The following is a 13949-nucleotide window of genomic DNA, read 5'->3' on the forward strand; positions in this document are numbered from 1 at the left end:
TGAGGTTAGTTATTTGACCTTATGGGTACATTGGTCAGATCTGAATACAGGAAATAAAAATTTAGTATTACAATTTTAATTTGCTCGCTGATAACCAAGTACAATATATAACCATAAAAGCGTGAAAGGATTAGAAAACTAAACTACGAACATGGAATATGAAAGTAATAAACTTACAAACTCGTGACAATTTCGTTAGAAAGTGTCACAAACAGGATGAGTAACAAAATTTATATTTGAACACTTGTGATAAAGTTACAAGATAGTTTAGTATTTGTAGTCATACTTGGATGTATTACTGACACGGAATACGCCTGTGCAACCCGTTTTGCAATATCTTTATTTGTGTAGGAATTATGACCTATTAAAGTTTGGGACACTTGTCAGAGTCGGCATTACAGCATATTCTCAATATGACTCCATTGCGCTGGATATACAATCGGAGTATTTTCTGCCAGTCCTGCTGCGCAGGTCGCAAAGTATGTGGGTCAACAAAGGCACACGTCTCCTCAATACGCTGGCAGAAATGAAATACATTGTTGACTTTTACCTCGCATACAATTGATTTCAAATGACAATACGATAAAAGTCAAGAGGTGAGACCAGGGGCCCGTGATAGTCATTCCATACGACCCCTCCTACCTATTCAGTAACCTGAAAACTGTTCATCCAGAAACTGTCTGACCTCAGTAGCATAGTGGGGAGGTGTACCGTCCTATTGGAAGAAAGTTGGGAAATCACTCTGCGGATTCAACAACGTTGGAAATACATAATCACGGAGCATGTTAAGATACCTTTCCCCATTCAAGGTTCCATCAGTAAACACCGGACCCACGATTCTTGTGTCCCAAATCCCACACCAAACCATCACGAAATTTGTCCAATAACTTGGAAACTGTTATATGTGAAATGTAATTTCTGTCGGGATGCCTGGCATTGAAGTCAGCAGCAATCACTCTGGTATTTCGTCCGTCACTCATTAACACAATTTAATGCGTTCCTCCCGTGTAAGTGCCATTGTGGTTTACCTGCAACAATAAAGAAAACTGATCACCTCCTTGCAATTTTAAATTTAACAGATCATAAACTCCTACACAAATAACATTATCGCAAAACTGATTGGACAGGTGTATTCCTCAGGAAAAGGCATGTAAAATGATATGCGACATGATATTTTAAAGAATCAAACCTAATAACGCCTAATCAAGCTGGGTTCCAGCCTCAACACAGTTGCATGGACCAAGTTCTCCGAATCCATAACTACTTTGAAAACACACAGAAGAAAAAAATAAGCAGGAGCCATTTTCTTGGATCTAACTCCTGCTTCCATCAGAGTATTTCATGTCGGCAATACTACATAAACTAAACATACCTACTACAATCATACATTGGATATGTGATTTTCTTAAACAAAGCAAACGCAAACAAAACTGAAAGGCCTGCTTTCATAGCACATTACACTCTCCATAGAGGAGTACCACAAGGCACAACAATGGCACATTGTTGTACATCCTTTACATGAATGACACTCCAGTATTACCAAAAACCATCTGTCAGCTTGCACTCTTTGCCGACGACACGGCCTATTGGAACAAAGCCAATAACACACAGTTCATATTAAGTCGACTAAAATGCCAAGTGAATTAATTTAAAAGATGGTTCCTCGAATTAAACTCACAAAAAATTCAGATATTGCTTTGCTATCAAGGTGAAAAGAAACTAGAAGAGATTTGAACCAGACCATTATGATAGATAACAAACATATCTTCCCAACCGGAAAAGCGAAATATTTTGAGTGTAACTTTTGATAACAGACTAAACCTCAAAGGCGACATTTCCAACGTAAAGAAGAAAGCAATAACAGTAATGCTAAACCTCAAACAAACAGTAACTCACACCAACTTATCACCCAAAGTAAATATATATATATATATATATATATATATATATATATATATATATATATATATATATATATATAATTACTTATCAGAATTATTTTATTATATCACTATCCAATTTACAACAGAACTAACATTGAAGAAATAGCCAAAACGGAATAATACTGGATAAGAAACATACTACAAATCAATAGAGACAAGGAAACAATTTATGAATTAGCAAATCTCCAGCCAATAGAACAAACAATAAATCGAGTCAACCTAAAATATATAGAGAAACTTCAACAAAGAGATTTTTATCAATTTTGTTTTTCTGACAAAGACATACTATACGCACATCTCATATTACAAGCAGTAACCAATTATTACTATGAACAAATAAGTCAGTAAAACATCAACTTAATAGTTCAACATAACATCGTTTATCAAGTGAATACCGACGTTGATTGTTTGCGCATGTTCAAAATGGATATGGCGTGACACCACAACTCACCAAATCGATCTCTCATATACAGATGGTGATCAGAAAAATGGAAACACCTGCAGTTGGCAACACGTCAGATGTATGGGTTGGCAGTGGTGTCGTGGCGCCCGCAGCTCCGGACCGCTGGTGGTGGTGTGTTAGGTCAGTCTCCATACTACGTCAGGCGCAGTGGAACAGCAGTGTCCAGTGGCTGCAGCAGACGGAGGTAGTGTAAAATGGGAGACCTCTCAGATTTTCAAAGAAGAAATTGATGGTGCGCGGTTATATGGAGTGAGTGTGACGGCAGTGGCTACTGTGTTAGGTGTGTCGCGTGGGACAGTGTCGTAGGTGATGGCGGCCTACACAACTCACGGGAAAACCACATCGGGGAAGCGGAACAGTGGGTGGAAAAAATCATGAGTGACAGGTCACGCCGGGTATTAAAGCGTATTGTCACGCAGAACCGTCGTGCCACTCCGGAGCAAGTGACGGAGGTACTCAATCAACACCTCCCTCACTCTGTTTCGACAATCACAGTCCGCCGCGATTTACATGACATGAAGTTGCGAGATCGTGTGCACGGGCCAAACTGCTCATCAGGGACCATAACGCTTTCGCACGCCGGAAATGGTGGCGCGACCATGAAACTTGGACCATTGAGGACTGGAAACGTGTGATATGGTCGGATGAGTCATCCTTCACCCTATTCCCAACCACGGGCCGTGTTTATGTGTGGAGAACGCCCAAAGAAGCTTATGATCTGCAGTGTCTCCGCCCAACTGTGAAACATGGCGGCGGCTCAGTGATACTGTGGGCCGCCATATCATGGTTTTCATTGGGTCCTGTGGTCACACTTAGCGAACGAATCATTGCCAACGATTATGTCGTAACTTTAGGAAACCACTTGCATCCTATGGTCCAGATGTTGTTCCCGCACAATGATACCATCTTCCTGGATGATAATGCACTCATTCACACAGCTGGCGTTGTTGCAGCGTGGTTTGAGGAACATCGGGAAGTAGTTCTACATCTCCCCTGGCCCGCCCAATCCCCAGATCTCAACATAATTGAACATCTGTGGTCCGTCTTGGATACACGACTCCGGCGACGATTTCCACCTCCATCCTCTCGCACAGAACTGGCCGATGCCCTGCACGAGGAATGGTGTAAAATTCCACTTGCTACCATTCACGACCTCTATGCCTCCGTCCCACGTCGCATCAAGGCTGTTCTGAAGGCGAAAGGTGGCCCGACACCATACTAATCTGGTAAGTTGCAATTTCGTTCAGGTGTTTCCATTTTTCTGATCACCATCTGTATATAAGGAAGAATTCGGACCCAACCACGGAACAACTCACTGAAACATGGAAGAAGTCTTACTGAAACAAGGAAGAACTCTTACTGAATCAAGCAAGTACTCGCACAGAAACAAGGAAAAACTCTTATGGAACAAGAAAGAATTCTTACAAAAACTAGGAAGAACTCTCACGAACGAGTATAATACAAAAAAAAAAAGCCACACTCAGGCTCCACAGTAACCACACAACACTCACTGCTCCAGGCATCTTTCAACGTACGCACCAAGAACAAAATCCCTGGATAAAGTCGTGGAAGTTAGACATCCCTCCATCTCATACGAGACAGTAAACTGACATAACTTGACTTGACTTGAAAACAATTTAACCTATATTATACAGCAAGCAGAAAGCTTGGGTTGGCGGGGAGGGGAGGGACAACTAGTTTATATCTAATGCAACATCATTTGAAAAAAGTAAGTATTACTAAAGTAGAAGAAATAAGTAAAATCACATAATTAAAACTACTGTTTATTTCGTAGAAAACCTGAGAATAATTTTCCAAAATAGCTGTTGAAAGTAGCTATTTAATAATATGCATAAATACATAGAATCAAATTACCCTAATATTGTTTAAGCTGTCCTTCTGTTGTAGTTATATGCTTATCAGTTTAGAAGTAATAGGTCAAACTAAACCCAACTTTTTAAAAGTATAGTTGATCATATTACAGAACCAATGCCCTTCATTATGTTATCATAACCTCGCTCGGCCGAGAACTAAAGCCACAAGGTCATATATAGAATGTGACAAAAGAGCACAAAACTCGTAAATTATTAGTCTGTGAATGTGTAAAGTCGATGTAGCAGGATTAGAACGGTAATTGACAAGCAGCAAATTATGAAAGGAAGTTGTGTGTGTCAATTTTTATTGTTTTGTTGGCTTTTGATCTTTATTCTGATTTGTAATTATTCTTATGGTTTTAAAAAACACGAAATAGTTAAGCGATCCTTTTATCCTGCTTGTTCATATTTTCGGACACAAGATAATACCACATTTTATCAGGTAAGTTGACGCAACGTTATTATATATATTTATTGCAAAAGTAGGAGAATTATTTTCTTTAGGAATAAAATACTTAACATTTTATTTATTTATTTATTTATTTATTTTTTTGCTAGGTTTACTCTAAAGCAACGTCAATTGAACTCTACCTCTTACTTCAAAACATTACCATTCTTACTCCTAAACAGGATTACACTTTATACAGTGTGTTTCATAATATTAGTTTGTTATGCGTTAAAAGTTGTATAACGTCGTAACCGTATGAACTTAAATAGCTCGTTTTCTTTCACATCTGCAACTACGGTAAACTTTCCGAATATGAGAATCCAAAACTGAAACCGGAAGTAGTTGGTCTATAACTTCCAGCTGTAATAGAGGGTGATTGATATGCAGTGTAACCATATTTTTAAACAAAAAATATTTAAATTCATCATTGCTGGAATTTTATAAGTGTCTTCTACTCATACAGTTTGATCAGTTGCAGAAATTTGTTCGTTTCATTCTTTTTACTTTTGGAACTAGTTATTCTTGTGAAAAAAATCTCCAAAATGAGATATACAAAAAATATTTACACTCAGAAAAGTCCGTTTTCCGGACAGCAGTATATTGTACAAATATATGGAATCCTTATATTTACTACGGAAATCAGTACGGAGCATACATTATCCATATGCTACATACGTACTGTCCTTTTTTTCGCTTATATGTTATATCATGCCGTTGCAGGATGTCTGACATCTAACAGTTTTCCTTATATTACATATGTAGGGTCTATATATATGTATTTTACATTCGTCAGCTATATGATACATATGTCCATCTGTATGCGAGATCCTGACCGCCTATATACAGTTTTTTTTTTTTGTTCTTACGGAACACTTATACACAAAGTACGTATAAAATATACTTTTTCAGTTATACGTTTGCTATACGTTAATTCCAAAAACAACAGGACTTACACATATAATCTACGCTTTTACGTATGCCAGATACGTTTTTTTTCTCAGTAAGTTGCTGCCGCAATTAACTTGATCCAGAACTGCAAGCAATTGTCAGCGTAAAGTTACAGCTACGTATAACTCATTAATCATAGTTATAATATTATTTTCATTATGTGCATTAGCTACACATATCACTTTTTGAAATTCGTATTGAAAGCTTTTAGGATAAATCTTATATGTTTAATTACAATTACAATGTCCAATTTCAATACGTATGTCAGTAATTGTGTTTCCTAATTGGCCGTATAAAAAAACGTCTGAATATTATTTTGTATGAATTACTTCGTAAAGCGTTTACAATTTAATCAAAATAAACTAGTTGCGGATCGGAATGATAGTGATTTCGGGCCGGTTTTGACACTAGTTTGAGGACCATGATTCATGGCAACGTGATTGTGATAATCATATTACAATACATTTTTCCTGTTTAGGTAGTTGGCAAGGGAATCACAATTACTAGTTAGTTATTCATCCAGAGTTTTCTGCTTGTTATACATTAATAGTTCAAAATATAGTGCTTAATTAAATGTCCTAATTAGTGTTGGGCACGAGGCGAGATATTTCCCTTAAAAACATAAAAATTCCCGTTTCGTTTTCAAGATGAAATTAACTGAAAACGCGAAGTTTCTCGAGTCTTCTGAGCAAATCCATTTAACTTAAGTCTCAGATCTAAAACATCTTTTTAGTGTTACATAATTTATAGTATAAAAAGTCTAAATTGATATAGCAATACACAATGAAGAATATTTATCAACGTTTAAAGACATGGCAGCCAATACAGAATTTACCTCAATAATAAATATGTTGTTATATCACATCCTTCGTGAGCCTTTTGTAACGCAGAAGGGTTCTGGTAATTTCCAAACAAAATTATTAAAAAAAGGACAGGGCATAAATTTTATATGTAACTTTAGAAACCGAGAGGAGAAAATTTCGAGACTAAAGGAGAAAATATTTCCGAGAATTGAGACGAGACGAAGGAGATCTCGTCCAAAATCGGAACAATGTGAGACTTCTACAACCTTTTTTCTCGTCTCATCTCGTAGGCAACTCTAATTAGTATCACCCATTGGGACTTTTTCTTTGATTTCTCTCTTACTTTTACTTAATCAAGATTGTACTATTAGTACGTCTGCTATTCTACACAATAAATCTTGAAACCAAGTGAATGTTTGACTTCTGTTATTTGTAATAGATAGCTACAGCCATTATCTAGGCCAAGTTGTTTACTAGAGTTCAATCCGTTAACTTCTCCATTGGTAACGGTGGTATTAACGGTGGCTATCCTAATCCCATTTAAAACCTATATCATTCCCTAGGTTCTATGCAACTTGCACAATAGCAAAACAGTGTTGGTTGACTATAGCAAAAGGATATGGAATCACGTGATTGTCTTTACTGACTTTAGCAGAGTTTATTTACGTGTAACTTTTTTAAGGTTTTCCATCAACCATCCGAAACTCCATACCATATTTATGGAACTGTACAACACCTTCTTTCTCTTATATTAATGTAAATAATTTTATATCAAGCAATAGGGCAGCTAACGACATCTAGTGTATATAATTAAGAGCTAGTAGAAGTGCCCCGTGTCGGACGGGAGGAATAGTATTTATGTACAACATTTGAAAACAAAGAACTAAGTAGAATACATATTGACAAGCAACACCTTGGGCGTTTCCCCTTCATAGATTCATTGGCTATCTGACATGCACATTCGTCACTAAACTTGAACTTAATGTCATCGGGTCGGTCACGAATCAAATTAGTGACCCAAAAATTATGGATTATTCAGCGTTCCTTGTCATTTTACACACCCTTCCCACTCCCATGTCAATGAATCCTGAATTTGGTCTGAGACGGTATCAGGTATCTCACTATTCATTTCAGCGATACCAAAATTTATGGATTCGAAATTAATATTAGACGGTTTCGATTGCACTGGTCGACACACATTTTCATCCTAGAATGGTAATGGGCAAATTTTTTTTCGACTGCGCTGAATCCAAATGTGTAAGCCAAAATATTCCATCACCCACCAATTTTGAGAGAGAACACACTTTCCATATTACTTAAAGTAAAATATATTTCTAGCAAGTCTGCTCAATAGATGATGCCGCGATAAACCGTAGAGAGTTTTATTATTATTTATATGTAGAAGGAGGATCTTACAAACATTTTTACAATATATTGGCTACAGGAACGAAACTATTGCCTGTTGTAAAAGAATTGTAAAAAGTAAATCGCTTAAGTACTGATAAGCAGCTCGATGTCTTTCTACTTAATAACTATGACTGTAGAATATAACACATGTACACTAGGTTTATGTATTTCTCAATAAAAAAAAAAGCATCTGCAATGTGGTATTCATTCGGTTTGTAATTTTTAATCAGTTTTTTCCGAGTGTCAAGTGAAATCATTTGGAATTTCTTTGGTGGTGTATAACGTGACTTTTTTTGTCATTAATTGATTACGGAACAGAAAACGTATAAGAACATTATTGCAAACAAAGGTTATTTGTGTAAACTTGTTTCAGGAATTCTTTTTTTTTCTTTCTTTTTTTAAAAATATGTATTGTAACTGCTGTCTTTTCTATTTTTAAAAAGTTGTCTTGTAACTGCCGTGACATACATTGTTGTTACATTTACACACTGAAAAGGTGGGGGGACGGTACGTTGCGGCCATGCCGTCTCCCCAACCTATCTTTGCCCATTGTAATTTTTTAGGAACTGAGAGAACGCCGTACATATATTTTCGGGTCCCCCTGCGTTCCCCCGCACTTGTACCCCTACATTTACGGTGAAGTGACAGCAGACGCTTGGAGAAAGTCATTACCATTATTACTGAAAAAAAGCTTACCAGCTTTACTTTGCCCGTAAGGCCGGCGATAAGGACAAGATTTGGGGGTCAAAACTTTGCTGTAAATTCTGTTCGAGGACTCCAATAACAGGTTAACTATGAGGTACCCACAAACTTAGGTCTATGCCTTTTGCTACCTCCATGGTGTGACGTGAACCTCGTGATCTTCTTGACATTTATTATTTTTGTGTGATGAACATTGCTGCCTTTTCCCATAAATCAAAGTATCAAATACACTATTCAAATATATTTTCTGCTTTGAGACCTATTAGTCATGATGATTCAATGTCAGTAACAAAATCTCGAGAATATTTTATTGTGGAACTTCGAATCGGAAGAAGATTAAGCAGATGCGAGTTTACACATGCAGAAAGACGAAGAATTGTCTGTATTGTCAACCACAGAACCATATTTGATTACCAAGGTGGAGCTGAACACCATAGTTCAAGATCTAGTCTATCAAAAAAATAAAGACAATTACTTCAGTGAAGATTGCACCAGTAGAATAATCAGGAGGGTCATTTCAGATTTTGCTTGAGGGGGAGGGGGCAAAACCACTTGATGTGGGTAAAAATTTCGTGTTTTTCACTCGTTTACTACTATTTTCTTGATAAAATCTTATAAATCTCAAACTCAGGGAGCAATCGCTCTCCTGTCCCCACAATTGATAAATGTAGACGTTTTCATATAATTCCATAAGATAGTAACACATTTCACCATCGGTTTACTGTAGAACCAGGTAAGCAATAGCACAAATTCGCCGGTTGCATAATAACAATCTGCTATTATACAAAGCCATGGAACCCGGAATATGCCGAAAATACCTTGGACACAACCCTTTAGTATGGTTAGTTGGAAAGAACTGGAAAAATAATAATTAATCATTTTACTCTAATAATTCCTTATTTATTCAGCGAATAATAAACGACAACAAGCTCACAGACAAATTAAATTACACACTTTTCTTCTAAATTGTTAAAACGGCTACTAACAAAATATGCAAACACTTTCAATCCACTACACTCAATGACACTCCTAAGAATCATTTGGACAGAGGAGTACAAGTGTCATATTATAGGAAGAGGGAATCGACTATTTCAGGCTATTTTTTCAACGGATGAATATTGTAACAACGTTCAAGGATTAATGGATGAACTCTATTTAGAATACTTTCCTTGTGACTGTAGGGATTTTTGTTGATTCTCCTAAAACTAATTTAAAGGTGGTTTCACTACACAACGGAAACAAGAAGCCACCAATACCGCTTGCCTATGCACTTCATAAAAAAGAGAATTATGATAACCTTAAATGTATGTTGTTTTAACTATGCTATGGAGATCGTTCTTGGAACATATATGCTGACTTGAAAGCTGTAGCGTTATTCGGTGAATTGCAAGGGAATATACCAAGTTTTGATGCTTTGTCAATGGGAATGGGCAAGGAATAAACATTATTCTGCTGTTAAATAATGGCCAATCGAAATAGAAAACATTACTCATGAGAAAAATGTAGTACAAGAGTATTTGGTGAAGAAATTTAAAATAATATTAACGTCCCATCATGAGTCTAATAAGTGTATTTGTGAAAGCAGTAGACAATCTGCCTATTTAAAGGGAAATTTCCCATGCATAAGTAAAGCGAAAATGAAAGAAGGCATTTTAATTGGTCCGCAAATAAGGCAGATTTTTAAATCTCCTCACTTCCGAAATGTATTGCACAACACAGAACGAAGAGCATGGAATACAATTGAGGATGTGTGCAAGAGTTTTCTAGCGAATTAAAAGGCTAAAATCTATGAAGAGGTTGAGAAGGAAGAGATTTCCTCATACTGCAATTTAGGATGCAACATGGATTTAAAGTTGCACTTCCTCTATTTCCATTTAGACTTCTTTCTAGAAAGTATGGGGGCAGTTTGTGACAAACATGTGGAAGATTCCACCAAAATGTTAGCAAAATGAAGACAGATACAGGTTATATGGAGCCAACCTGTTAGCGAATTATGCTGGAACCTTGTGATAAGACCACATATTAAGCAATGCAAAATGCATAATAGGACAAAATAAGATCTTGCAGAGGAAGAATACTAGATATTTGAAACAATACATAGAAGAAGACGAATTCATAAATGAAAGAGTACTGAATGTCCAGAATAGAAATTTCATCATAATACTAATAATAATAATAATAATAATAATAATAATAATAATAATAATAATAATAATAATAATAATAATAATAATAATAATAATAATAATAATAATAATAGTATGTAGCCTGAAGGGTTCTACATTAGCACTTGAGCACAATGATGATCAGTGCGTATTTAAGGGGAGGCTTTTCGGCTTAAGCTTCCCGAAATTTTATTTACTATTTTAAAGTAAATGAAACATTTTGCAGAATTTTCACATTTCCAGGAATAAAGTTAGCAACCCCCCCTCCGAAACAAAATCGTAAATACGCCACTGATGATTATGATGATCTTTGCTAAACTGTGAATAATATAATTCTTTTTGGTTATCATATTCGGATTCAGCGCCATCGAATTAGTTTTGAATCACCGAAAATTATGACAAGGGAAAATCCTTTTTATTGTTTTTTTTTATTGATAATTTGTGTTATTTTTACATGTTACACCATTCCCACCCCCATAGAGATACTAAAAGTGTCTTGTGGCGACAACAGTTTTTCTTTTTCAGATTGTAAGTCAGATGAGAATGTCCACTTGTTTCTAAAAATGTGTTTACATACGATCGAGTTTCATCTTCTAAACATGACAAGTTAGTGAGATACTCCATTTTGTGTCTAAATTTTAAACCGCATTTGCACTTTTGAACCCTCTTCCTCTTCATAGAGACACAAAAAGGCTCTGAATAGCCTTCGGTTTCTTCCATAATATGGTCTTCTCAATATAGTTACTTACTGTTAGGAGTATACCAAGCCAACGTGGTAGATTTGGACACCGTATAAACATACAGATATATCAATGTTAGCTATATGCAAGATTAATGTGACAAACAGTTAGGTTTGCTTTTAATAATTAGAAATCCGATAGATGGTAGTCAACGCTGGGTATACTATTTGAAACCTCTGGTCGGATACGATAAATAATACTTGCACTATTCAATACCCCAGTCGCAATAGTTACAGGGTTTTGACGAGATTAGTAGTGCTTTACAAATAAATATCGGGAAATAATAAATATCTTGTAGCATACTAAGTATCACATAATTATTATAGAAGGATTTAAATTTAAAAGAAATAAATTACGACAATTCGGTTAGCACACGTTTCCATTTCACACGAAATAATACGGTTTCGTTTTTTTTTAGAAGGGCACACATGGGCGTAGTATGTCCGTGTCCTGTTATATACCTGAACGAATTTAAAATAGTATTAAATAACAACTTTAAATGTTGAAAATTGCATTTGTTAACTGCAAGACGATTAAGAAAAGTAAAGACTTCTAAATCTTTTCAATGTTCTATTAGGACTACACATCAGTGATGCCAACCTGGAACTTTATAAAATCCCATCTAAAAAGGCAGAAATTTCCAGTTTGGTCTGAAATTCCCACATGCTATACCAATTACAAAAATTTCAGAATTTATAAAATATGAAAATTGAAACTACTGTATGCCATTTTCTTTGTTCAATATTTAAGGGAATTATTCGTAAATCCCAATCTTTTAGATAGTTAATAAATAAATATTTTCTTAATTAAAAGAGACTGTTGAAAATGTTGCTGAAAACAAGTACATTTTTTTTTTTGTTGAATTTAGCATTTTCTTCACGTTTTTCTGTTATAGTCTGTTACTCAGGGGCGGATCCAAGACAGACTTCTGGGGGGAGGCGGTGGGTTTTAATAGTGCTACTTAGAGCTACATTTAAGAGCTAAAAGCTCTGGGATTCTTAATAAAAAAAAGTTTCCTCTTCTGGAGGGCAATCGCCCCGATCTCGCCCCTAGATGCGCCCCTGCTTCCACTGAAAGCAATTGAACTTGACAAACTTGGTTCTCCAGTTATTTCGTGCGGCACGTAATAAAACTTGCCTGTTTCTCGTTTGAACATTTAGTTTTCTCCGTTCATTTTTTTTTTAAATGAGTAGCTACAATTTATGCCTTTTTTTATAGTTCACAAGTTACTACCTAAATCACGTCTACACCAACATGGATGATAATAATAACGTTAACATGGATAGTTTCCAATAATAAAATTTGGAAAGTGCAGGTTCACGTTTATTCAAGCATCATTAGCCTATATAATTTTGTTGGCGTCGATAAAATAAGTGTTTGAAAAGTCCAATATATGCTGCCAATTTCGATAAAAAAAAAAAAAATCCCTTTATTCCTATTCAAGAAATTAATATTAAAAAATCCCATAAAATTTGATTTTTCTCAACAGTTGGCATCATTGCTACACATCTTTATACTAAAATGTTACATATTGTGTAATTCTCCGAATTTTGAATGATGTGTAAGATATTCATAATGTATTATGTTTAAAAGCAATAAATAAATATTTTTTTTAAAAAAATGAGAAAACTCATGAAACAACAGAAAAAGTAAAATTTAAAATTTTGTATATACATGCAACAACTAATGCATAGTGTGTTTTTTATTATAGTTTAACGTCTAACGCTTATGCATTTTATCTAAAACACATGGATGATTAATGACAGCAAATGATTCTAAAATTGAATTTCTCGTGCTCTCCCATCGGGAATCGAACCCGGGATCATATGCACCGAAGGCACCCGCGCTAGCCACTGAACCAACACAGATGACAAATTAGTTAAACTTCTTTCCACCTATTTTTTAAATATTACTTTGCGTTGGATAATTACTGTAAACAAATGTAGTATATATAAAAATTGAAGAAAATAAGTAACATTCTAGAAAAATATGTGAATCCCTTCCTCATCTTGGAAACCGTAATTCCATCGAAATTGAAAAGTGAAAACCCAGCTCGTTCTAAGTGCTCGAAGATTAATTGCAAACAACACAACCGTTAGTTTTTGCGAAGAAAATAAACCTAATTCCCTCTGCATGCTACACATTTCAATAAATTGTGAAATTGTATTAGTGTTCTCATTAGTCCTGTGTATATTTTTCTTTCCATAATTACTTTCCTTCCATTTCTTTCGTTGTCTAACCTTTTCCGTGTGATTTCCTCTTTCTGTGTTGTTCTAAGTTTGTTGTTTGGCATAGCATGCTTGGATTTTCTCCTTATATAAGTTTGATCATTTCCTCGCTGGAATTGAAGCTGCGACTTCTATAGCTACACAAATCCAGCTGAAGAGATATTGAGAAACTCAATAAAAACTGAATATTTGTTGGAAATGTGAACTTGGAAATCAGACTTTTTTTTT

The 13949-nt window shown here is 35.5% G+C and overlaps 1 protein-coding gene across 1 annotated transcript in view; it reads left to right on the forward strand.

Annotated features, from left to right (window-relative positions):
• Positions 1–4443: 4443 nt before the first annotated feature.
• The window catches only part of LOC145695010 (uncharacterized), a 47200-nt gene continuing 37694 nt past the window's right edge, over positions 4444–13949 (forward strand). The window contains exon 1 of the mRNA XM_081771836.1: positions 4444–4722. Coding sequence (XP_081627962.1) covers positions 4558–4722 — 165 coding nt within the window. The 5' untranslated portion in view covers positions 4444–4557. The remainder of the gene's footprint in view (positions 4723–13949) is intronic.

Source organism: Thermobia domestica, chromosome 9, assembly GCF_964235325.1.
Source record: "Thermobia domestica chromosome 9, izTheDome1.hap1.1, whole genome shotgun sequence".
NCBI lineage: Eukaryota > Metazoa > Arthropoda > Insecta > Zygentoma > Lepismatidae > Thermobia > Thermobia domestica.